The sequence below is a fragment of the Temnothorax nylanderi genome, unplaced genomic scaffold (assembly GCF_030848795.1).
Source record: "Temnothorax nylanderi isolate EJ_2023f unplaced genomic scaffold, tnyl_v1.0 TNYL_tig1111_pilon, whole genome shotgun sequence".
Classification (NCBI taxonomy): Eukaryota; Metazoa; Arthropoda; class Insecta; order Hymenoptera; family Formicidae; genus Temnothorax; species Temnothorax nylanderi.
The window spans coordinates 11,007-38,758 of record NW_027250173.1 but is presented as its reverse complement, the minus strand read 5'-3'; the positions used below and the strand labels follow the sequence as shown (position 1 = coordinate 38,758).

The 27,752-nt window shown below is 36.1% G+C and overlaps 2 protein-coding genes, 2 long non-coding RNA genes and 1 pseudogene across 4 annotated transcripts; 3 read left to right on the top strand and 2 right to left on the bottom strand.

Annotated features, from left to right (window-relative positions):
- Positions 1 to 1,186: 1,186 nt before the first annotated feature.
- Positions 1,187 to 27,072, bottom strand: LOC139786687 (BTB/POZ domain-containing protein 7-like; annotated as a pseudogene).
- Positions 4,253 to 7,974, top strand: LOC139786684 (uncharacterized). Its single transcript, XR_011722374.1, has 3 exons — positions 4,253 to 4,535; positions 4,622 to 4,670; positions 7,797 to 7,974. It is a non-coding gene; the product is annotated as an uncharacterized lncRNA (long non-coding RNA).
- LOC139786685 (uncharacterized) lies at positions 4,797 to 7,392 on the top strand. The gene has a single exon (XM_071725808.1). It carries the CDS (start codon positions 5,129 to 5,131, stop codon positions 7,346 to 7,348), a length of 2,220 nt encoding a protein of 739 aa, XP_071581909.1. The 5' UTR covers positions 4,797 to 5,128; the 3' UTR covers positions 7,349 to 7,392.
- LOC139786683 (uncharacterized) lies at positions 7,990 to 10,598 on the top strand. Its single transcript, XM_071725806.1, has 6 exons — positions 7,990 to 8,761; positions 8,868 to 8,909; positions 9,016 to 9,175; positions 9,267 to 9,420; positions 9,696 to 9,756; positions 9,830 to 10,598. The coding sequence occupies exons 4-6, from the start codon at positions 9,387 to 9,389 to the stop codon at positions 10,218 to 10,220; spliced, it is 486 nt and encodes a 161-aa protein (XP_071581907.1). The 5' UTR covers positions 7,990 to 8,761; positions 8,868 to 8,909; positions 9,016 to 9,175; positions 9,267 to 9,386; the 3' UTR covers positions 10,221 to 10,598.
- Positions 14,351 to 22,461, bottom strand: LOC139786689 (uncharacterized). Its single transcript, XR_011722376.1, has 2 exons — positions 15,048 to 22,461; positions 14,351 to 14,969 (listed from the first exon to the last, which is right to left on the bottom strand). It is a non-coding gene; the product is annotated as an uncharacterized lncRNA (long non-coding RNA).
- Positions 27,073 to 27,752: the final 680 nt, after the last annotated feature.

Sequence of the window (27,752 nt, the reverse complement as noted above, 5' to 3'; positions counted from 1 at the left end):
AATTTTCAAAATTTTTATATTTTTGGAGTAACAAAAGTGAAAAACGACGTTCGGGGCAAAGTCGACACCACGCCGTGTTTATCAGCTCCCAATAACAAACGATGCTTATCATGCAGCTATATAGCCCATGACAAATGTGTGTGCACGTCTAATCGCGAATTTATTTGCATAAATTGTTTTTCAGACATGAGTTTAGATTAAAATAATTGAATGTTTAACAATTTCTGTTCTCATTATTTCCAACGATTGTTTTACTTAATTCCGAATTTTTGTACTTTTTAAATACACGCTAAACAATGTATGTTTAGTTTCAGACAATAAAAAATAAGTTCCAGATCAAATTGTGTCGATCAGGCAAAGTGTCGAGTTTACCCCGGCATTTTTCAATTTGAAAATTTGTCTTCGCGTCACTTTTCCTTTCCTGGGGGCAAAACTAAGCGACGTACAGCAAAATTTCCTTAAGCAATTTTGTACCTGAAGGAACGCTCTTTAAATGTGTACCATTAAATTTGCTTGAAAATTTTAATTAATTGTTAAAAATTGCCTTTGAAAAAATTGTGTCGAGTTAGCCCCGGTCTCCCCTACATTTGAATCATAAAACGATAGAGAAATTAAAAAAGATATGTGAAGAATAATGTCACAAAGAGAAAGTAAAAAGTGGAAAAAACGAGAGAGTGAGAGGAGAGAGAGAGAGAGAGAGAGAGAGAGAGGAGAGAGAGAGAGAGAGAGAGAGAGAGAGAGAGAAAGTATCATAAAAATATTTTCTGCAAAACACACTACACCTTTAATAAAATACATAAATTTGGAATACTACAATTTTTGTACGTGCAATGGCCTTTAGAGCTCAGATACAATGAGAAAAATAAGGAATAAGATAAAGGAATAAGGAATAAGGGAATGTCGCATCTCACTTCAGTACACGTACATTAAAGTGAGATGCCTTATTCCTTATTCCTTTATCTTATTCCCTATTTTTCTCATTGTGTCTGAGCTCTAAAGGCCATTGCACGTACAAAAATTTTAGTAGTAATCGCAAGGCCGTAAGCTCTTTCTCCTTTCCAAATTTAAATAATATGTATGAATCGAAAAAATTTCTTTACGTACGATTTCTAAATAAGTATTAAAATTGTCAGGATGGATTCTTCACAGTGTGGAATTAATTCCATTCTATGACTTACGCGATCTGTATATTTTTATAATATATTTTTCTAAATAAATCATTATAATTTACAAGAAAGATTTTTCGAACTTTGCGTAAAATATTGTACAGAAAAGATATCGATTGTGCTATTACGTAGTGTTGAGACGATTGCGATAGAAAGAGAAGATTTAAAATCGCATTACTCGAAATTATCTCAGATGGCAAAGGGTTGATAGTTTTTGCCGCACCTTTGCCTAATTCGACTATCGAAGATCGGCCCGTATTTTTAGTATATTCCATTGTCATTAATATGTTTCTGGTTTTGAAAACCATGTATTATTATCACCTTGATTTCTTCATAATACGGCATGAATAGCCTTGGTCGCACAAAAAATCCATTTTTCTTTCCGCCTCTTATCCAAGCATTCACCCTCAAATTATCTCTTTCGTCTCCTATCATGTGACTTGGTGGGATTGAAACCAGTCCTCTCCTAATAGCCTAAATTATCAATATAAAAAAATATATATTAACGAGAAATATATTTACTTTTAAATAATTTAAAAATGTTTTGTGAGAAATATACCTGTGCTAATGCTTCGCTATTCGGCGGCAATATATGATCTATTCTGACAAGCGGCAAAAGTTCACTTAGTATTTCCCGCAATTCGATGTCGCTGAGATCTCTTTTCTTAATACCCTTTCTCGTCACCGAGTGCACAGTATGGCTAAGCAAATTAGGTTCCCGATCCTCCATTCGACGTACTAATTCGTGTTCGCCCCACTTGAGCACTGCCTGCAGTACTTCAAGTTCGCTCGCTTGTAAAAAATGGCTCTGTAAAACATTCGCTAAGTGGGCGTGATCTAACTAATGAAGAATCGAGGACGAAGCAATTTGCTGAAATTCCTCCCTTAAGTAATGTAACGCTTGTCTGTGCACCCATGCTGATCCATGAGGTTCATTGTCCCACCTGCACGTAATGTACTTTTTTTTAGTAACAATCTAATTTCTAATGGTTGTAAAAGATCTATTAGTAATCAGATTTACTTGAAAACAGTCGGTAGTGATTCCAAGGTGAGATACTCTAAAATAAGATCCTCGCAGCCTTGCGATAATATATCAAGCTCGAGAAACCGTCCAATCTGATACAATTCCATCGCTTCCTCTAATGGGCTTGGTCGCATTCGGCCCGTATGTGTCAGAGCTTGAACCTGTAAATTTAAACAAAAGTATTAACGTATAAAATTAATATATCACGTAATGTACGGAATATTTCTATGTTAAGATTTTCTTACCTCTCCCAAACTACCAGCACTATTTCCACAACCGCTTTCTCTCAGTATTAATGACAATTCAACGGTATCTAGATACACAGCATGTAGCAATACTCTGGCATATCGTTTAGGTATCACGCTTTCGTCCAACACTATTCTAGTAGGTATGTGAAGCGCCCTTTCTGTATAATCCTCGTCCGATCTAGTCCGCCTTTGTATTAAATTTCTGAAGAAAGGAGATCTTGCGGAAAGTATCGCTTTGTGACATGGCAGCTCTAATTTGGGGCGAAATCCGTACTCCGAACTTCCACTATCCGGTCTTTGATAATCACTGTCCGATGTGAATACGAGAGCGGCGTCCGCATAATCACCGGTATCCAGCAAATATCTGAGATCATGCTCCAGTGGATTTGGAGTTCCGAACTCTTCTCCGAGTCGCTGGAGTAGGTTCGCTTCCAAAGTCGCATCGTGCGGACAAATATCACCAGTGTAAAGATATCGTAATAACGCTGAGAACATCTGCACCTCGAGATGCGGAGTCCGTAGCTCTAAACATATTCTAGCACCATATCCTGCAATTTTTTATGAAATATACATATAATGCGTGAACAATATAACAGCATCTCGTTTAATATTAATTTTCAAATTATAAAAGGAAAATTGCCATGAAAATTTTTTATTGCTTTATAAAGAGAATGTAAACTATCGTTAAAATATATACCAGGACAACCAGCCAACAAATCCCTAAAGTATGGGCATCTGGCGGAAAGCACGGCTCTATGAACGGGAAAACACGCTCCTCTATATACAAGATCGACATCGGAGCAATGTTTGTAATCATATAACATCGACAGATCTTGCTTAAAAATAGCAGCTGGCGGTCTGGCTAATTCGGCTTGAACATAAAGATCTTTCAACGCAGCTAACGCCTCATACTCTTCAAGCAAAGCGGTCGCTTCTAAGTGACTCCATGTGGACACCAGGTTTCTAATAATTCTACCATGATCACACGCTTTAGAGGAGCGGCGTCTCCTAATAAATTTCTTGCGCAGCGTCGCAAATCCTGTCATCTTCTTCTTTTTCTCTCTATACATGAATAAACAACTATAGAAAGTTTGATGTGCGATCAAATCTATAACTCTCATCTATCAATCATTATCTACTTATATATTATAAAATATGATACAGCATATTACTTTTACTGTTTAAACTCATTATTTCTCTGCATTTCTTATTTGAGATAATACTCTTAAAGATAGTCATCCCAGATAACATTTCATGCAAAAGCAAACCAGTGCAATCCGTTTGCTGGCAAATATTGTCGTCATATTGCCATGATAATGGCAGAAATATTTACTGAATTAAATTTTTGCTCACATGTTGTCAGCAAATTGCCGACATATATTAACAACAATGTTTGCGGCAAAAATGTTGGCAAATGTTTTCAGCAACATGTCGGTAACTGATTGTCGCAATAATTCAAATATATATATTTTAATTATTATTTATTATTATATATCTATCCGTGCAGTTTCTATGCACAAACGTTATGTATAAATATATATACATTATAAAAAATATTTTTTTGTAATTACTAAGAAATTAATAATTTTCAAAAATGTGTACAAGAGAAAAAAGTACTCTGAGTCAAGACTCTGAGTCTAGTTTGTTTTAAATTTTCTATTTCTAAAAAATGTACAAAATGTATTCATGTGCGACAATTGTCAAGAAACTGTTGCATTTTTTAAAGAAATTACTCGTCTATGCGCGTCTCGTGCATACGCGCATAGACATACAGAAGGGGCCTCCATGCAGCGTTCTCTTTTTATTCCTATAATATCGCTTTTTCAGTTTCGCTCGCGCACTCTCTGTTCTTATACCTCTATGGCTGAACGCGCCTTGTCGACTGCGCATCTTGAACGCGTTTTCTAGCTGTGATTGGACAATTTATTTGAGTGCAGTTTCTCGCGCGTGTTATTTTTTATAGGCTTTGTTTAATGGTTGCGAAATATAAACAATCTGGATAGCCTCTCTCCTATCACGACATTCGCGAATGACTCTAAAGCAATCTGAAGCGATCCTAGGAAACACAGATTAGTGCCAGAAGAACTTGTGGATATCGTAAGTATAATTCTCAAAAATATATTAAATCAATGGTAAAATATATCGTATGATTTATTGATAATATATATGTGATTATTTTATAGGTTACGTGGAATACCCGGGACACTATAGTGTTGAAAAGTTGCAAGAATCGTATGTAAAGCGAGGGTTAGATGTAGCTTCCCAGGTAGCAAGCACTCGTCATTTATTTTTAAAATATCTATATACATACTTTATCATACGCATTTATCTATCTTATTATTTAAATAAAAGTTTTTCACAACTTTTTACTGTTATCGCATATTCGTCGTTAGCATCAGTGCTTGCCCGTTCTTTCTATTTCTTTCTCCAGTCTTTTTTTCTGTCGCTCTGTCAGTTTGTACTTCTCTCTTTATTTCCATCTCTCTTCGAGTGAACTCCTCTTCTTGTCGTACCGTTTATTCCAATTTTGTTAGGACCATTTTTGTTTGTCATCATTTTGTACTTTTATTCTGTCTTTCTGTCATCTTTATTAAGTTGTGCCTCTGCATCTTTTCTTCCATCTTATTTTATGTAAGTTTACCATTGGAAATAAGTATTTATTAATAAATATTTAATTCATTATTGTCACAATGAATTCCTTTAAACGCATAGTGTCTCTACCTATCCGGCGTAGGCGAAAATCGAAACGTGACATAGGTCCTCGTCAGCGTAGGAGAATTCAAGCTGAATTGAGACAAGTTAAGGATATTTATTGTAGGAATGATCAATGTGTAAGCACAAGTAATTTTATCACTTCTGTTTCCAACGGTGCAGCTTTGACCAGCACACAAAGTAGTGCATCAGTGATTCCTTCGTCAGTTCAATGTAATTTTCCTGAATCACATTTGGAATCATCTAACGTCTCTTCTGAAGAATCTTTGTTTGAATCTTTGACTGATAATTATTTCTGCGATGATTCCGATGACGGAATCCATACGAGCAGCGAAGAACTTGGAGAAGAATTTCGTGATGTACATGAGCATTTGAGTGTAGGCGTAGATTTGTTCAAAGATTGCCTTATAGCTCTCCTTATGGATAATAACATGTCTCACGTGCAAGGAAATAACATTCTTGCTTTATTGCGTAGTCATCAATGTTTTTCATATCTCCCGAAAGATGTAAGAACACTATTGCGAACTCCAAAGACTCCTGTGGAATTATTCGATGTAGAACCAGGAGAGTATTTACATTTAGGCTTCGAGTCGGCATTGATTAACAGTCTTCAATCCACTTCCCCTTCTTTGATTCCACGTAGCCTTCAAGTAGATTTTAGCACGGATGGTGCTACATTAGACAATTCTGGGAACATTGTTCTTTGGCCGATTCAATGTAGAATTGCAAATATACCTAATGCAAAACCAGAAGTGGTAGGGATTTATCGAGGAAGTCGTAAACCTTCTAGCGCAAGTCAATTTTTTAGCAGATTTGTGGTTGATATCAATTCGGTTATAGATAACGGTGGTATCTTGTATCAAGATACAAAATTCCCTGTCACTTTACGCTGTTTTGTAGCTGATGCTCCGGCTCGTGCGTTTATATTAAATCACAAAAGTCACATGGCAGCTAATCCTTGCTCAAAGTGTACAGTGACAGGTCAATATTTCGATGGCCGAATGGTTTATATTTCTCTCGATAACACCCCCCGAACCGATGAGAATTATATGTTGCAGATAGACGAAGAACATCATAAAGGCCCTAGTCCTTTATCAGATCTACCATTTGGTATGGTTTCGCAGGTTCCGTTTGAATCGATGCATCTTCTGTTTATAGGAATAATGAAAAAATGCTTCGAAGCATGGATCGACGGCAAATTTAGTAAACTCTCAAAACTTGCGGGTCATAGTCTTCAAACTGTATCCTCAAGACTAGAAACATTGAAACAGTATTGTCCGCGTGATTTTGCTAGACCCCCTAGAGGATTAGGCGCTTACAAGCGCTTTAAAGCGACTGAAAATCGCCAGTTCCTTCTCTACACAGGTGTTGTCGTTTTGTATGGAATTTTAGACGAGGATGTTTATTTGCACTTTGTTCTTCTTCATGCAGCTATCCGCTCTCTCGCATGTGAAAGATCACCGAATTTTCATTTTGCAGATCTTGCTCTACGTACATATGTTGAGAAATGTGAAGCTATTTATGGGCTGACGTTCTTCTCCTACAATATTCATGGGCTTTTACATGTTGTGGAGGATGTGAAACGCTTTGGTCCACTTGATGCATACTCTGCGTTTCCATACGAGAACAACATGTCAATTTTCAGAAAATATTGTAGAAAACCTGATCTTCCTCTTCAGCAAATTGCAAATAGGCGAGCGGAACAAAGTAATAAATGTAATAATAGATTTGTTAACAATTGCCTACCAGCGGTTGTCGACAATCCATCTATTGAAATGTTAGGGAGACACGCAGCAGGACCGCTCCCTCGCGAACTTTTTCATCGCAGTTGTCAACAGTTTCAGAGAGCAAAAATTGGTCGATGGTTGTTCACTCGACAAATACGAGACAATTGTTGTATCTTGCGAGATGCAACAATCTGTGTCATTGAAAATTTTTTAACAATTGAGACGATAAATTACTTGCTTGTACGCAAATTTCTACATGTACAAGATTTTTACGATGTGGGTGTACCATCTTCTTCTGTCGGCGTGTACAAATGTTCAACATTGATTAACGAAACCTGTATCATTCTCTTCGAAGAGGTTTCGGCGAAGTGCTATCGCATGCCTTTTTGGCGATTTTCTGATTGCAATTCTTCTGATGAGAGTGATAACGACGATGAATGCAATCAGTACATCTGTGCAGTTTTACTTTAATTTTCGTTATTAGATTTATCTGTCAATATGAATAATAGGTATATAGTAAGACAATTATAATGTATGATAACTATATATAAAAGTAAGAACATTAAAATATTTGTACTGCGATCTTTATATCTTTAGTTTATGTACGCGAAAGATACTTTGAAATATTATGGATAATGACATTTTGTATATGTGGTACAGAATCTTATTGCTTGCATGAATCAAATCGGAATGAAAATCAATAGCAATTCAAAGTAGTATATTAACATAAGAATTTTACTATATAATAATAGGATATACTGAAAATATATTATATATATTTACGTTTAAAAGTGTACATGTTAACTTACTAGAATGTATATGTGTATATTTACATTGTCCCAAAGCAAATGCTTATTGAAATTAATTTTACAATCACTATAATATAATATGTATATCTACCAATTCTAATATTTCATAGATGAACCGAGAAAAACGAAACGCACCAAAACCGAAAAGGTTTTGCACCACATCCTCTAATGATGAGAAACTATCCCGACGAAAGGACCGCCCTCGAATGTCTGATGCATTGACGAAAATAAAGATAGACTTAGTGAAACGGACTCAGTCAGAAAACAATTGACACTATGGATGATTTTAGACGACAAACTCAGTCAGAAAACAATTGACACTATGGATGATTTTAGACGAAAAAAGTTTAAAGAAACTTCTAGGATAGACATTGTCAACGACTCAGCAAGACGGCATTCTTCTAAGACAGATATGATGGACGATTCTGGGCATGTTTCAAGGGCAGACACTTTAACTCAGGAACGACAAACTTCTAAAATTGACACTATGGATGATTTGAGACGAAAAAAGTTTAAACAAACTTCTAGGATAGGCATTGTCAACGACTCAGCAAGACGGCATTCTTCTAAGACAGATATGATGGGCGATTCTGGGCATGTTTCAAGGGCAGACACTTTGAACGACTCTCCACGACAGACGACACGAGTACGATCACCATCTCTTTTGCAGGCATCATTGTGCACAAAACGACGTGAAAATACGAACTCATCGCTATTGCTAAAAAGACAGAAGCCACACGTACAAACACCGACCTCTTCACAGACTGCTACAAGACAACAACTGAATTCACAGTCAGATTTAGAGCCACCACAATATGACCAAACCCACGATAATACATTCGATCCGAACACACGTCATACTATCGAAAGCCAATATTCGCTAAGCATTATAAAGCCTTATATTCAATTTTCACCGTCACAAAAACAACCACGTATCCAATCCATGATTCCATCTTACGCACAACAGCGCACCTGACTGTGAACCTTTACAAAGACTCGACGTAAACATTCCACACCCTCATACTGCACGAACATCTCCAACAAGGTGTGAAGGACTATACTTACAGACCGTGAGGTCAGTATACTCGATAAAAACTGTAAGGTTTATTATTAATAACTTATAAGACTAATTTATCAAATTTTCTCTTCTTTCTTTTATGTCTACTTATTTGAAATTAAAGGAAAATTGAAAAGCATCTGGCGAAGTTGCCTGAAGAGTTTCGGTAAATTTCTTAAATTTATTATTAATTATTATTAATTAATAATAATCACCATGTAACATTCTTACTCACTTTAATTTTATTATTTTCATATTTTCTTAATTTTTAGACAGATACATAAAACACTGGCCCGCATAGAAAAGAAACAGAACGTGCAAAAGATTTCAAAAAGATCTAGTATTCCGCAGAAACCAAACTGCCTTCCGATTGGAAATATAGAACAGTTCGAAGCATTTGAAAAGCTCAACACGGCAGAGTTCGATACTGTTGTAAATATACTGAACCAGCTCATATGCATGCATGCAACAATACGCAAAATGCTAGTAAACTGAGGTTTTAATAATTTTGTTTTAATTGCAGGTGTCGTACTTTGAATACCTCGGGGCTACGCTACAAAACATTAATCCAATTTTAAAGGAATCTTTCGATGATGCTTTCAGCCATAGATTTACGTGGCTAGGCAACAATGAAAAAATATCCATGCAAAAAACCGTATTAGTCGATGCAATATATAGTATGTACTCTTTTTGCTCTATCTTATTACTATAACTATATTTTATAAAAATATTATTTTCTTGTGGTAGCATATAATGAAAAACAGGAATGTGCAATTTGCACGATTATTTACAGTACGTCGGTATATTTAATACATTTAATCCGCCAAAGAGCCTCTCGCGAATAATACTTCTTCCTCTTTTCTCCTTCGATCTTGTGATGCATCTATAAAATGTCATTAGTACTATGTGAAATTATATATATTATATACAACTGCATTTCAATTTTCTTTAGGTGCAATAGCAAAGACGGCAACATCTAATGGAGAGGCAGTGCCAAAATACGATGAGTTTAAGTAAATCTTAATAAAGCAATTATGCTGTTATTTATTACAAATTCACTTAATTAAAATAATTACTTTATTTCAGAAATGCAGTTAACGAAGCTTTACAGACTGCCAAACAAAGGCATCGCAATCGCTTAAACAGGCCTGAAAGGAATAATAGAGAGCCTGATAACGCATTCCGGAGATATTACCGACGATACCAAGATGATGGCCATGAAAAGGACAATGAACAGGAACAATTTGACCAGGACACTGTACAAGAACAATCTGACCAGGACACTGTACAGAAACAATCTGACCAGGACACTGAACAAGAACAATCTGACCAGGACACTGAACAAGAACAATCTGACCAGGACACTAAACAAGAACAATCTGAACAGGACACTGTACAGGAACAATCTCACCAGGACGCTGTCCAGGAACAACCTCATGTGGACAATGAACAGGACCAGCTCAGCAATGAGGATTAGGATAAAAACGATGACCAGGGGCAGGATGATAACTAAAAAGACTTCGGCAACAAGAAAAATAATGCCTACTGCCCTGTAGCGACAAGTATTTCAGTTTATATACACGTAAACAGATGCGTATACGTATACGTAGATGCGTATATATTATATATATTCATTTCCAAAGAGTTTTCTGTGTGCTTTTTTTTGCGATGTTAAATGACTACAAAATGTGATTTATTTTTTATGTATTGTTTTTTATTTTTGTTAGTTGGGTATATATACGTATGTATATTAGGTATAATTGCATGTCGGTAGGGGATATACTCTATTAATATGTTTGGGATAGTTTAGTTTTTCGCTGAAAAAAACATTTCTTTATTCTTTAAAGACATCTTATGTCCCGATTTCGGATTTTGTGTTTTCTGAGTATATTCTCTCTGAATAATAAAAACTTTATATAATATTATATTTATTAAATGCGTATACTTTTCTATTTCCTCTCTAAATTGTTTATTGAAATAATTGCACTATCACAAAATTGTTGAAAATATAAAATGTCAATGTGAATTATACCATTTGCAGTGCGATTAGTTCAACAAATAACAACAATCATATCGCTTTACTCTCTACCACATGTACATCATATTTTACAAATTATGATGTATATGTGTATCAAAATATATCACAAAAACGCATATTGTGCACAAATAAAGTGAGATCCGATGCTGCAATTTTGCTGGAATGTTGCCGCAATTTTGCCGAAATCGTATTTGTACTTCCCAACAATTAACAACAATTGCCGCAATTTTGCAGATATAATTGCCACAATCGTACATTTTTTACCGTAATTTTTTCCGCAAAGTTGCTGCATTCAATTTGCGTGTTTTTTTACTTGCAATATTGCATCAAATGAGGACTCACCTTGTTGGCAACTTGCTTGCAACATTTTTTAGCAAGTTGTCAGCAAAATGCCGGCAAAATGTTATCTGGGATTGTTCAAAGCTTTACGCGCTTCGTAAAACACGAACTAAATATTTCTTTTATAACAGAACAAGAAGTTTGAGTCGCCAGTAGATAATTAAAAATTACTAAAGATGTTGTAATCGACCCAACTGGCCAAATTTATTAATCGAAAAACGCTACGTTTCGACCGAGGATCCGGTCCTTTTCAAGCGTGTATACAAAACTCACAAATGTCGATTAGTCAAGCATAATGCCCTAACTACACCGAATCTAAAAGCTAAACGACACAAAATTAATTTGCAATTAAGTGAAAATTATATCAATATTATACGAAACAGAAACTTACATATTTGTGCGTCGGAATCTGAGTAATAACAAATTTGTTAAACGGTATATTTCGTGAAATGTTTGTAACATGACATAGCAGTGCGGTGGTACAATTTAGACTGATGAACCTGACAATTATAAACAGACTGGTGCCGTAAACAATAAAAGGCAAGAACATAGAGAGGGAAGCAGCGGAGAGGAGAGACCAGCTATATTTCTTTTATGATATGTTCGTAGAGAACGTTAAGATTCTCCGTGTCCTTTTGCAAATTGATGGTGTCGTCAAATTTTTTAATAAAAAACATCTCCGCTATTTCTCTCTTTCTGGTCTGTCCTTCCTTATGTAATATTTCAGGTTTTCCCCAGTCAAAATCATGCCCATAGGATATTCGGTGTTCACTCACTACAGAAAGATTGCTAGCGTGTTTTCTAATATCGCTCTGGTGTTCCCTGAGACGCGTACACAGATGCCTTTTAGTCTGCCCTATATATGTGGCCCTACAATCCCTGCAGTTAATTTTGTACACTATGTCAGTTTGTTTTAGGTCGTTAATTCTGTCTTTGCCCCGTCTTATTAAGCAATCAAGTTTTTTAGGAACCGTGTATAAGGTAGTGATATGGAGTTCATTTAAAGTACGGCAAATGCTATCACTCAACGTTTTTATATAGGGTAAAGGTATGCAGTTTTTAAAATCAAAAGTTGTGTTATTGTCAGTGGGAGTATTAAGTGTGTTGTTACGTGTTTTGAGAGTGTTTAGACGTTTGGCAATGTGTTTATTAACGATTGGTTTAGGAAAACTGTTGTTGCTCAAAATTTCTTTAATTATCTTAATATTGCCATCGTGGAATTTTTCATTAGAAAGTAAAACCGCGCGATCAACCAAGCTAGTAATAGTGTTCAATTTGTATTTTAAAGGATGGTTAGAATGAAAATTTATGTAACGTCCAGAGAACGTCGGTTTTCGATACCAATTGGTTATTAATAAGTTGCCATTCCTAATTACAGTCGTATCCAGGAAGTTGAGTGACGCATTCGTTTCAATTTCATAAGTGAACCTAAGTCTAGGATGATATCCGTTGAAAACTTTTAAAATCAAGCCCACACTTGTTTTGGGAATCACCGCAAAAATGTCATCGACATATCTAATGAATATCCGGATGTTAAAATTCAAAAGGCTTAGGCAATGCGTCTCTAAGTCATCCATGACAATATCAGCGACGACCGGCGATAAAGGAGATCCCATGGGGCTGCCGAAGATTTGTTCGTAAATTTCGCCGTTAAAACTAAAACTAGTGGACGATAAAATAAGATCAATTGCGTGTAAAAACTGTGATAAATTGAGGTCAGTCTTGCTAGAAATATAGTTCCACCTTTTCTCAATTCCCTTTAATACTAAATCTTTAGGGATGTTCGTAAATAGTGCCGTGACGTCAAGTGAAATAAGTGTTTCGTCATCCTTAATATTCATGTTGTTTATAAACTTCGCAAAAGACCAACTATCTTTTATGTGCGATTTCGGTTTCGGGATCGACGTATGTAAGGTCTTTTGGAGGAGACTAGCCACGTTATAGAGCGGGCTACCCAACGCTGAGACAATAATACGTAAAGGGAGGCCGGCCTTGTGAACTTTCGGCAGTCCGTAGGCTCTCGGTAGATTTCCATTGGTGCAATTGAGTATTTTGTATGTACAGTCACTGATGATGCCATTGTCAAGCCAAGATTTGACCAATTCATGAATTTTAGATGTAATTTTATTTATCGGATCTTTTTTCAATTTTTTATAAGTGTCTTGGTCTCCAAGCGCTTCAGTCATTTGGTTTACATATGCGTTCTTATCCAAAATGACAGTTACTTGGCCTTTGTCAGCCTTGGTGACAAGGACATCATCATTATCACGCAGGAATTTTTTACAAGCAGTAAATTCTTTCGTGAAAAATCTGTCAATATGGTTAACATGTTTATTCAAACTCAGAAACTTATGCAGCGAGTTGGCAATCGAACGGCGGGTATTCTCTACCAAGTTTTTCGGAATTTTGTATTGTTTTTGCGGTGATTCCCAAAACAAGTGTGGGCTTGATTTTAAAAGTTTTCAACGGATATCATCCTAGACTTAGGTTCACTTATGAAATTGAAACGAATGCGTCACTCAACTTCCTGGATACGACTGTAATTAGGAATGGCAACTTATTAATAACCAATTGGTATCGAAAACCGACGTTCTCTGGACGTTACATAAATTTTCATTCTAACCATCCTTTAAAATACAAATTGAACACTATTACTAGCTTAGTTGATCGCGCGGTTTTACTTTCTAATGAAAAATTCCACGATGGCAATATTAAGATAATTAAAGAAATTTTGAGCAACAACAGTTTTCCTAAACCAATCGTTAATAAACACATTGCCAAACGTCTAAACACTCTCAAAACACGTAACAACACACTTAATACTCCCACTGACAATAACACAACTTTTGATTTTAAAAACTGCATACCTTTACCCTATATAAAAACGTTGAGTGATAGCATTTGCCGTACTTTAAATGAACTCCATATCACTACCTTATACACGGTTCCTAAAAAACTTGATTGCTTAATAAGACGGGGCAAAGACAGAATTAACGACCTAAAACAAACTGACATAGTGTACAAAATTAACTGCAGGGATTGTAGGGCCACATATATAGGGCAGACTAAAAGGCATCTGTGTACGCGTCTCAGGGAACACCAGAGCGATATTAGAAAACACGCTAGCAATCTTTCTGTAGTGAGTGAACACCGAATATCCTATGGGCATGATTTTGACTGGGGAAAACCTGAAATATTACATAAGGAAGGACAGACCAGAAAGAGAGAAATAGCGGAGATGTTTTTTATTAAAAAATTTGACGACACCATCAATTTGCAAAAGGACACGGAGAATCTTAACGTTCTCTACGAACATATCATAAAAGAAATATAGCTGGTCTCTCCTCTCCGCTGCTTCCCTCTCTATGTTCTTGCCTTTTATTGTTTACGGCACCAGTCTGTTTATAATTGTCAGGTTCATCAGTCTAAATTGTACCACCGCACTGCTATGTCATGTTACAAACATTTCACGAAATATACCGTTTAACAAATTTGTTATTACTCAGATTCCGACGCACAAATATGTAAGTTTCTGTTTCGTATAATATTGATATAATTTTCACTTAATTGCAAATTAATTTTGTGTCGTTTAGCTTTTAGATTCGGTGTAGTTAGGGCATTATGCTTGACTAATCGACATTTGTGAGTTTTGTATACACGCTTGAAAAGGACCGGATCCTCGGTCGAAACGTAGCGTTTTTCGATTAATAAATTTGGCCAGTTGGGTCGATTACAACATCTTTAGTAATTTTTAATTATCTACTGGCGACTCAAACTTCTTGTTCTGTTATTAACACACACCTTTGACCTCAATAATGGTGTCCAACCGAGATGAAGGATATTTCGAATCTATTACAAGGAAATTTGGATATAATACCACGCGACTGTTAAAGTCTTGGATTAATACGAAGATCAAGATCAACTCACTAAGACATCGACTGACTTTTTTGCTCCGATGTAGGAGAGACGACGTCTTACCTCCACATATACACACTCTGAGATTCAACATCATCTTCCAAAGCAACAGTGCAACTCGCAAGTTCAACATCCTGAAAAAACGTTACCAACGAAACATACTTAACCTTGAAATCAAAGATATTAACTTCGATTTAAAATTTCTGCGATCTAATGTTAAGAAAATCGAGGATACACTTGCCTCTATTTTACCGAATGACGTAATTCAAAACTTTTATACATTTAATACTTACACCATCGATCGACATGACGAGGAAACGAGATTTAGATTAATTAGTAAATTGAACATAATTATGACTAAGCAAAATACTTTTTATAACTCCTTTTTAAACATTGATCGCAGTAAATGGATTATTAATGCGAGTAGTAAATCTTTACCATCTAACGTATTAAATTTTTTAAGTTTGGGCGGTAATTTCGCTTTGCCCACCAATCCGAGAGAGAGAAAAGATCGCTTGTGCTCCTCTCTGGACATTATTAAAAATTTCGAATTTAACACATACAAAATTCCGAAAAACTTGGTAGAGAATACCCGCCGTTCGATTGCCAACTCGCTGCATAAGTTTCTGAGTTTGAATAAACATGTTAACCATATTGACAGATTTTTCACGAAAGAATTTACTGCTTGTAAAAAATTCCTGCGTGATAATGATGATGTCCTTGTCACCAAGGCTGACAAAGGCCAAGTAACTGTCATTTTGGATAAGAACGCATATGTAAACCAAATGACTGAAGCGCTTGGAGACCAAGACACTTATAAAAAATTGAAAAAAGATCCGATAAATAAAATTACATCTAAAATTCATGAATTGGTCAAATCTTGGCTTGACAATGGCATCATCAGTGACTGTACATACAAAATACTCAATTGCACCAATGGAAATCTACCGAGAGCCTACGGACTGCCGAAAGTTCACAAGGCCGGCCTCCCTTTACGTATTATTGTCTCAGCGTTGGGTAGCCCGCTCTATAACGTGGCTAGTCTCCTCCAAAAGACCTTACATACGTCGATCCCGAAACCGAAATCGCACATAAAAGATAGTTGGTCTTTTGCGAAGTTTATAAACAACATGAATATTAAGGATGACGAAACACTTATTTCACTTGACGTCACGGCACTATTTACGAACATCCCTAAAGATTTAGTATTAAAGGGAACTGAAAAAAGGTGGAACTATATTTCTAGCAAGACTGACCTCAATTTATCACAGTTTTTACACGCAATTGATCTTATTTTATCGTCCACTAGTTTTAGTTTTAACGGCGAAATTTACGAACAAATCTTCGGCAGCCCCATGGGATCTCCTTTATCGCCGGTCGTCGCTGATATTGTCATGGATGACTTAGAGACGCATTGCCTAAGCCTTTTGAATTTTAACATCCGGATATTCATTAGATATGTCGATGACATTTTTGCGGTGATTCCCAAAACAAGTGTGGGCTTGATTTTAAAAGTTTTCAACGGATATCATCCTAGACTTAGGTTCACTTATGAAATTGAAACGAATGCGTCACTCAACTTCCTGGATACGACTGTAATTAGGAATGGCAACTTATTAATAACCAATTGGTATCGAAAACCGACGTTCTCTGGACGTTACATAAATTTTCATTCTAACCATCCTTTAAAATACAAATTGAACACTATTACTAGCTTGGTTGATCGCGCGGTTTTACTTTCTAATGAAAAATTCCACGATGGCAATATTAAGATAATTAAAGAAATTTTGAGCAACAACAGTTTTCCTAAACCAATCGTTAATAAACACATTGCCAAACGTCTAAACACTCTCAAAACACGTAACAACACACTTAATACTCCCACTGACAATAACACAACTTTTGATTTTAAAAACTGCATACCTTTACCCTATATAAAAACGTTGAGTGATAGCATTTGCCGTACTTTAAATGAACTCCATATCACTACCTTATACACGGTTCCTAAAAAACTTGATTGCTTAATAAGACGGGGCAAAGACAGAATTAACGACCTAAAACAAACTGACATAGTGTACAAAATTAACTGCAGGGATTGTAGGGCCACATATATAGGGCAGACTAAAAGGCATCTGTGTACGCGTCTCAGGGAACATCAGAGCGATATTAGAAAACACGCTAGCAATCTTTCTGTAGTGAGTGAACACCGAATATCCTATGGGCATGATTTTGACTGGGGAAAACCTGAAATATTACATAAGGAAGGACAGACCAGAAAGAGAGAAATAGCGGAGATGTTTTTTATTAAAAAATTTGACGACACCATCAATTTGCAAAAGGACACGGAGAATCTTAACGTTCTCTACGAACATATCATAAAAGAAATATAGCTGGTCTCTCCTCTCCGCTGCTTCCCTCTCTATGTTCTTGCCTTTTATTGTTTACGGCACCAGTCTGTTTATAATTGTCAGGTTCATCAGTCTAAATTGTACCACCGCACTGCTATGTCATGTTACAAACATTTCACGAAATATACCGTTTAACAAATTTGTTATTACTCAGATTCCGACGCACAAATATGTAAGTTTCTGTTTCGTATAATATTGATATAATTTTCACTTAATTGCAAATTAATTTTGTGTCGTTTAGCTTTTAGATTCGGTGTAGTTAGGGCATTATGCTTGACTAATCGACATTTGTGAGTTTTGTATACACGCTTGAAAAGGACCGGATCCTCGGTCGAAACGTAGCGTTTTTCGATTAATAAATTTGGCCAGTTGGGTCGATTACAACATCTTTAGTAATTTTTAATTATCTACTGGCGACTCAAACTTCTTGTTCTGTTATTAACACACACCTTTGACCTCAATAATGGTGTCCAACCGAGATGAAGGATATTTCGAATCTATTACAAGGAAATTTGGATATAATACCACGCGACTGTTAAAGTCTTGGATTAATACGAAGATCAAGATCAACTCACTAAGACATCGACTGACTTTTTTGCTCCGATGTAGGAGAGACGACGTCTTACCTCCACATATACACACTCTGAGATTCAACATCATCTTCCAAAGCAACAGTGCAACTCGCAAGTTCAACATCCTGAAAAAACGTTACCAACGAAACATACTTAACCTTGAAATCAAAGATATTAACTTCGATTTAAAATTTCTGCGATCTAATGTTAAGAAAATCGAGGATACACTTGCCTCTATTTTACCGAATGACGTAATTCAAAACTTTTATACATTTAATACTTACACCATCGATCGACATGACGAGGAAACGAGATTTAGATTAATTAGTAAATTGAACATAATTATGACTAAGCAAAATACTTTTTATAACTCCTTTTTAAACATTGATCGCAGTAAATGGATTATTAATGCGAGTAGTAAATCTTTACCATCTAACGTATTAAATTTTTTAAGTTTGGGCGGTAATTTCGCTTTGCCCACCAATCCGAGAGAGAGAAAAGATCGCTTGTGCTCCTCTCTGGACATTATTAAAAATTTCGAATTTAACACATACAAAATTCCGAAAAACTTGGTAGAGAATACCCGCCGTTCGATTGCCAACTCGCTGCATAAGTTTCTGAGTTTGAATAAACATGTTAACCATATTGACAGATTTTTCACGAAAGAATTTACTGCTTGTAAAAAATTCCTGCGTGATAATGATGATGTCCTTGTCACCAAGGCTGACAAAGGCCAAGTAACTGTCATTTTGGATAAGAACGCATATGTAAACCAAATGACTGAAGCGCTTGGAGACCAAGACACTTATAAAAAATTGAAAAAAGATCCGATAAATAAAATTACATCTAAAATTCATGAATTGGTCAAATCTTGGCTTGACAATGGCATCATCAGTGACTGTACATACAAAATACTCAATTGCACCAATGGAAATCTACCGAGAGCCTACGGACTGCCGAAAGTTCACAAGGCCGGCCTCCCTTTACGTATTATTGTCTCAGCGTTGGGTAGCCCGCTCTATAACGTGGCTAGTCTCCTCCAAAAGACCTTACATACGTCGATCCCGAAACCGAAATCGCACATAAAAGATAGTTGGTCTTTTGCGAAGTTTATAAACAACATGAATATTAAGGATGACGAAACACTTATTTCACTTGACGTCACGGCACTATTTACGAACATCCCTAAAGATTTAGTATTAAAGGGAACTGAAAAAAGGTGGAACTATATTTCTAGCAAGACTGACCTCAATTTATCACAGTTTTTACACGCAATTGATCTTATTTTATCGTCCACTAGTTTTAGTTTTAACGGCGAAATTTACGAACAAATCTTCGGCAGCCCCATGGGATCTCCTTTATCGCCGGTCGTCGCTGATATTGTCATGGATGACTTAGAGACGCATTGCCTAAGCCTTTTGAATTTTAACATCCGGATATTCATTAGATATGTCGATGACATTTTTGCGGTGATTCCCAAAACAAGTGTGGGCTTGATTTTAAAAGTTTTCAACGGATATCATCCTAGACTTAGGTTCACTTATGAAATTGAAACGAATGCGTCACTCAACTTCCTGGATACGACTGTAATTAGGAATGGCAACTTATTAATAACCAATTGGTATCGAAAACCGACGTTCTCTGGACGTTACATAAATTTTCATTCTAACCATCCTTTAAAATACAAATTGAACACTATTACTAGCTTGGTTGATCGCGCGGTTTTACTTTCTAATGAAAAATTCCACGATGGCAATATTAAGATAATTAAAGAAATTTTGAGCAACAACAGTTTTCCTAAACCAATCGTTAATAAACACATTGCCAAACGTCTAAACACTCTCAAAACACGTAACAACACACTTAATACTCCCACTGACAATAACACAACTTTTGATTTTAAAAACTGCATACCTTTACCCTATATAAAAACGTTGAGTGATAGCATTTGCCGTACTTTAAATGAACTCCATATCACTACCTTATACACGGTTCCTAAAAAACTTGATTGCTTAATAAGACGGGGCAAAGACAGAATTAACGACCTAAAACAAACTGACATAGTGTACAAAATTAACTGCAGGGATTGTAGGGCCACATATATAGGGCAGACTAAAAGGCATCTGTGTACGCGTCTCAGGGAACATCAGAGCGATATTAGAAAACACGCTAGCAATCTTTCTGTAGTGAGTGAACACCGAATATCCTATGGGCATGATTTTGACTGGGGAAAACCTGAAATATTACATAAGGAAGGACAGACCAGAAAGAGAGAAATAGCGGAGATGTTTTTTATTAAAAAATTTGACGACACCATCAATTTGCAAAAGGACACGGAGAATCTTAACGTTCTCTACGAACATATCATAAAAGAAATATAGCTGGTCTCTCCTCTCCGCTGCTTCCCTCTCTATGTTCTTGCCTTTTATTGTTTACGGCACCAGTCTGTTTATAATTGTCAGGTTCATCAGTCTAAATTGTACCACCGCACTGCTATGTCATGTTACAAACATTTCACGAAATATACCGTTTAACAAATTTGTTATTACTCAGATTCCGACGCACAAATATGTAAGTTTCTGTTTCGTATAATATTGATATAATTTTCACTTAATTGCAAATTAATTTTGTGTCGTTTAGCTTTTAGATTCGGTGTAGTTAGGGCATTATGCTTGACTAATCGACATTTGTGAGTTTTGTATACACGCTTGAAAAGGACCGGATCCTCGGTCGAAACGTAGCGTTTTTCGATTAATAAATTTGGCCAGTTGGGTCGATTACAACATCTTTAGTAATTTTTAATTATCTACTGGCGACTCAAACTTCTTGTTCTGTTATTAACACACACCTTTGACCTCAATAATGGTGTCCAACCGAGATGAAGGATATTTCGAATCTATTACAAGGAAATTTGGATATAATACCACGCGACTGTTAAAGTCTTGGATTAATACGAAGATCAAGATCAACTCACTAAGACATCGACTGACTTTTTTGCTCCGATGTAGGAGAGACGACGTCTTACCTCCACATATACACACTCTGAGATTCAACATCATCTTCCAAAGCAACAGTGCAACTCGCAAGTTCAACATCCTGAAAAAACGTTACCAACGAAACATACTTAACCTTGAAATCAAAGATATTAACTTCGATTTAAAATTTCTGCGATCTAATGTTAAGAAAATCGAGGATACACTTGCCTCTATTTTACCGAATGACGTAATTCAAAACTTTTATACATTTAATACTTACACCATCGATCGACATGACGAGGAAACGAGATTTAGATTAATTAGTAAATTGAACATAATTATGACTAAGCAAAATACTTTTTATAACTCCTTTTTAAACATTGATCGCAGTAAATGGATTATTAATGCGAGTAGTAAATCTTTACCATCTAACGTATTAAATTTTTTAAGTTTGGGCGGTAATTTCGCTTTGCCCACCAATCCGAGAGAGAGAAAAGATCGCTTGTGCTCCTCTCTGGACATTATTAAAAATTTCGAATTTAACACATACAAAATTCCGAAAAACTTGGTAGAGAATACCCGCCGTTCGATTGCCAACTCGCTGCATAAGTTTCTGAGTTTGAATAAACATGTTAACCATATTGACAGATTTTTCACGAAAGAATTTACTGCTTGTAAAAAATTCCTGCGTGATAATGATGATGTCCTTGTCACCAAGGCTGACAAAGGCCAAGTAACTGTCATTTTGGATAAGAACGCATATGTAAACCAAATGACTGAAGCGCTTGGAGACCAAGACACTTATAAAAAATTGAAAAAAGATCCGATAAATAAAATTACATCTAAAATTCATGAATTGGTCAAATCTTGGCTTGACAATGGCATCATCAGTGACTGTACATACAAAATACTCAATTGCACCAATGGAAATCTACCGAGAGCCTACGGACTGCCGAAAGTTCACAAGGCCGGCCTCCCTTTACGTATTATTGTCTCAGCGTTGGGTAGCCCGCTCTATAACGTGGCTAGTCTCCTCCAAAAGACCTTACATACGTCGATCCCGAAACCGAAATCGCACATAAAAGATAGTTGGTCTTTTGCGAAGTTTATAAACAACATGAATATTAAGGATGACGAAACACTTATTTCACTTGACGTCACGGCACTATTTACGAACATCCCTAAAGATTTAGTATTAAAGGGAATTGAGAAAAGGTGGAACTATATTTCTAGCAAGACTGACCTCAATTTATCACAGTTTTTACACGCAATTGATCTTATTTTATCGTCCACTAGTTTTAGTTTTAACGGCGAAATTTACGAACAAATCTTCGGCAGCCCCATGGGATCTCCTTTATCGCCGGTCGTCGCTGATATTGTCATGGATGACTTAGAGACGCATTGCCTAAGCCTTTTGAATTTTAACATCCGGATATTCATTAGATATGTCGATGACATTTTTGCGGTGATTCCCAAACAAGTGTGGGCTTGATTTTAAAAGTTTTCAACGGATATCATCCTAGACTTAGGTTCACTTATGAAATTGAAACGAATGCGTCACTCAACTTCCTGGATACGACTGTAATTAGGAATGGCAACTTATTAATAACCAATTGGTATCGAAAACCGACGTTCTCTGGACGTTACATAAATTTTCATTCTAACCATCCTTTAAAATACAAATTGAACACTATTACTAGCTTGGTTGATCGCGCGGTTTTACTTTCTAATGAAAAATTCCACGATGGCAATATTAAGATAATTAAAGAAATTTTGAGCAACAACAGTTTTCCTAAACCAATCGTTAATAAACACATTGCCAAACGTCTAAACACTCTCAAAACACGTAACAACACACTTAATACTCCCACTGACAATAACACAACTTTTGATTTTAAAAACTGCATACCTTTACCCTATATAAAAACGTTGAGTGATAGCATTTGCCGTACTTTAAATGAACTCCATATCACTACCTTATACACGGTTCCTAAAAAACTTGATTGCTTAATAAGACGGGGCAAAGACAGAATTAACGACCTAAAACAAACTGACATAGTGTACAAAATTAACTGCAGGGATTGTAGGGCCACATATATAGGGCAGACTAAAAGGCATCTGTGTACGCGTCTCAGGGAACACCAGAGCGATATTAGAAAACACGCTAGCAATCTTTCTGTAGTGAGTGAACACCGAATATCCTATGGGCATGATTTTGACTGGGGAAAACCTGAAATATTACATAAGGAAGGACAGACCAGAAAGAGAGAAATAGCGGAGATGTTTTTTATTAAAAAATTTGACGACACCATCAATTTGCAAAAGGACACGGAGAATCTTAACGTTCTCTACGAACATATCATAAAAGAAATATAGCTGGTCTCTCCTCTCCGCTGCTTCCCTCTCTATGTTCTTGCCTTTTATTGTTTACGGCACCAGTCTGTTTATAATTGTCAGGTCATCAGTCTAAATTGTACCACCGCACTGCTATGTCATGTTACAAACATTTCACGAAATATACCGTTTAACAAATTTGTTATTACTCAGATTCCGACGCACAAATATGTAAGTTTCTGTTTCGTATAATATTGATATAATTTTCACTTAATTGCAAATTAATTTTGTGTCGTTTAGCTTTTAGATTCGGTGTAGTTAGGGCATTATGCTTGACTAATCGACATTTGTGAGTTTTGTATACACGCTTGAAAAGGACCGGATCCTCGGTCGAAACGTAGCGTTTTTCGATTAATAAATTTGGCCAGTTGGGTCGATTACAACATCTTTAGTAATTTTTAATTATCTACTGGCGACTCAAACTTCTTGTTCTGTTATTAACACACACCTTTGACCTCAATAATGGTGTCCAACCGAGATGAAGGATATTTCGAATCTATTACAAGGAAATTTGGATATAATACCACGCGACTGTTAAAGTCTTGGATTAATACGAAGATCAAGATCAACTCACTAAGACATCGACTGACTTTTTTGCTCCGATGTAGGAGAGACGACGTCTTACCTCCACATATACACACTCTGAGATTCAACATCATCTTCCAAAGCAACAGTGCAACTCGCAAGTTCAACATCCTGAAAAAACGTTACCAACGAAACATACTTAACCTTGAAATCAAAGATATTAACTTCGATTTAAAATTTCTGCGATCTAATGTTAAGAAAATCGAGGATACACTTGCCTCTATTTTACCGAATGACGTAATTCAAAACTTTTATACATTTAATACTTACACCATCGATCGACATGACGAGGAAACGAGATTTAGATTAATTAGTAAATTGAACATAATTATGACTAAGCAAAATACTTTTTATAACTCCTTTTTAAACATTGATCGCAGTAAATGGATTATTAATGCGAGTAGTAAATCTTTACCATCTAACGTATTAAATTTTTTAAGTTTGGGCGGTAATTTCGCTTTGCCCACCAATCCGAGAGAGAGAAAAGATCGCTTGTGCTCCTCTCTGGACATTATTAAAAATTTCGAATTTAACACATACAAAATTCCGAAAAACTTGGTAGAGAATACCCGCCGTTCGATTGCCAACTCGCTGCATAAGTTTCTGAGTTTGAATAAACATGTTAACCATATTGACAGATTTTTCACGAAAGAATTTACTGCTTGTAAAAAATTCCTGCGTGATAATGATGATGTCCTTGTCACCAAGGCTGACAAAGGCCAAGTAACTGTCATTTTGGATAAGAACGCATATGTAAACCAAATGACTGAAGCGCTTGGAGACCAAGACACTTATAAAAAATTGAAAAAAGATCCGATAAATAAAATTACATCTAAAATTCATGAATTGGTCAAATCTTGGCTTGACAATGGCATCATCAGTGACTGTACATACAAAATACTCAATTGCACCAATGGAAATCTACCGAGAGCCTACGGACTGCCGAAAGTTCACAAGGCCGGCCTCCCTTTACGTATTATTGTCTCAGCGTTGGGTAGCCCGCTCTATAACGTGGCTAGTCTCCTCCAAAAGACCTTACATACGTCGATCCCGAAACCGAAATCGCACATAAAAGATAGTTGGTCTTTTGCGAAGTTTATAAACAACATGAATATTAAGGATGACGAAACACTTATTTCACTTGACGTCACGGCACTATTTACGAACATCCCTAAAGATTTAGTATTAAAGGGAATTGAGAAAAGGTGGAACTATATTTCTAGCAAGACTGACCTCAATTTATCACAGTTTTTACACGCAATTGATCTTATTTTATCGTCCACTAGTTTTAGTTTTAACGGCGAAATTTACGAACAAATCTTCGGCAGCCCCATGGGATCTCCTTTATCGCCGGTCGTCGCTGATATTGTCATGGATGACTTAGAGACGCATTGCCTAAGCCTTTTGAATTTTAACATCCGGATATTCATTAGATATGTCGATGACATTTTTGCGGTGATTCCCAAAACAAGTGTGGGCTTGATTTTAAAAGTTTTCAACGGATATCATCCTAGACTTAGGTTCACTTATGAAATTGAAACGAATGCGTCACTCAACTTCCTGGATACGACTGTAATTAGGAATGGCAACTTATTAATAACCAATTGGTATCGAAAACCGACGTTCTCTGGACGTTACATAAATTTTCATTCTAACCATCCTTTAAAATACAAATTGAACACTATTACTAGCTTGGTTGATCGCGCGGTTTTACTTTCTAATGAAAAATTCCACGATGGCAATATTAAGATAATTAAAGAAATTTTGAGCAACAACAGTTTTCCTAAACCAATCGTTAATAAACACATTGCCAAACGTCTAAACACTCTCAAAACACGTAACAACACACTTAATACTCCCACTGACAATAACACAACTTTTGATTTTAAAAACTGCATACCTTTACCCTATATAAAAACGTTGAGTGATAGCATTTGCCGTACTTTAAATGAACTCCATATCACTACCTTATACACGGTTCCTAAAAAACTTGATTGCTTAATAAGACGGGGCAAAGACAGAATTAACGACCTAAAACAAACTGACATAGTGTACAAAATTAACTGCAGGGATTGTAGGGCCACATATATAGGGCAGACTAAAAGGCATCTGTGTACGCGTCTCAGGGAACACCAGAGCGATATTAGAAAACACGCTAGCAATCTTTCTGTAGTGAGTGAACACCGAATATCCTATGGGCATGATTTTGACTGGGGAAAACCTGAAATATTACATAAGGAAGGACAGACCAGAAAGAGAGAAATAGCGGAGATGTTTTTTATTAAAAAATTTGACGACACCATCAATTTGCAAAAGGACACGGAGAATCTTAACGTTCTCTACGAACATATCATAAAAGAAATATAGCTGGTCTCTCCTCTCCGCTGCTTCCCTCTCTATGTTCTTGCCTTTTATTGTTTACGGCACCAGTCTGTTTATAATTGTCAGGTTCATCAGTCTAAATTGTACCACCGCACTGCTATGTCATGTTACAAACATTTCACGAAATATACCGTTTAACAAATTTGTTATTACTCAGATTCCGACGCACAAATATGTAAGTTTCTGTTTCGTATAATATTGATATAATTTTCACTTAATTGCAAATTAATTTTGTGTCGTTTAGCTTTTAGATTCGGTGTAGTTAGGGCATTATGCTTGACTAATCGACATTTGTGAGTTTTGTATACACGCTTGAAAAGGACCGGATCCTCGGTCGAAACGTAGCGTTTTTCGATTAATAAATTTGGCCAGTTGGGTCGATTACAACATCTTTAGTATTTCTTTTATTATTTAAAAACTTAAGCGCTAAGCAAAATGACATTACGAATATTGCAAATTGTATAAAACGTTGATAATATGTACCTAACTGCAATGCCATGTTGTTCCGGACTACTTGACGCCGAGAGTCTGGCTGCTTGGACCGAATCTCCACCTACACTGGTGATGCTTGATGATGCAGAAGCATCCATTCTATGTGTCATGTGAGAGGCATCTCCAAGTCTTCTCATGAACCAGGAGTCCCTTTTATCAGTATTATTTATACCCCTTATAAGTCTGCGTTGTAACACACACGGTGTGTCAAAATACGAAGTACATTCATTGCTCACCCAGACTACAGCCTAAAACAAATAAGTGGAGCATATATTAGCGATAAACATTTATAGGCAATTTAATGTAACAATATATAAGATTTTAGAGCAAAATTATTAGTTTGGAGACAAATGCAAAGATAAATAATCTATGCGTGACATATTAATTTCAATGTCTTATTTATAGCTTCTCACATATCTCTCATAACTGTCTATGTTATAGTGATGTTAAGTTGAGAAAGTTGTTAGCACTGGGGAGCGCGCCAGTGCAATAACGGACACGATCGAGTTAGCTGGCTGTAACAAGTCTATAAATAAATAGCTTTTTACCTAACTATTCATATTCCTTACCGAATATAACAGTCTACATATAATTACCTTCTTCTCTAATGAGCTATAATTAAACAGCTATCTAGTCATGAAATTGGATACAGATATAGTGTTACAGTCACTAAATATTTATCCCCATTTCAAAACCATGTTTGGATTTGCCTACCCAAATGTTTTACTTAAGATTACAAACGTGAGACCCATGTTTATGCAAGCAGGACATTTTAGTTCAAGCAAATTGTAGCTGCATTAGAAAACACGTCAAGTACTGACGTTAAACGAATTTAATTTGCCGATCTTGCTCCGACTCCAATTTAAATGTACAAATGGTGCTTGCGTGGTTGCACATTGCTTCCTCATA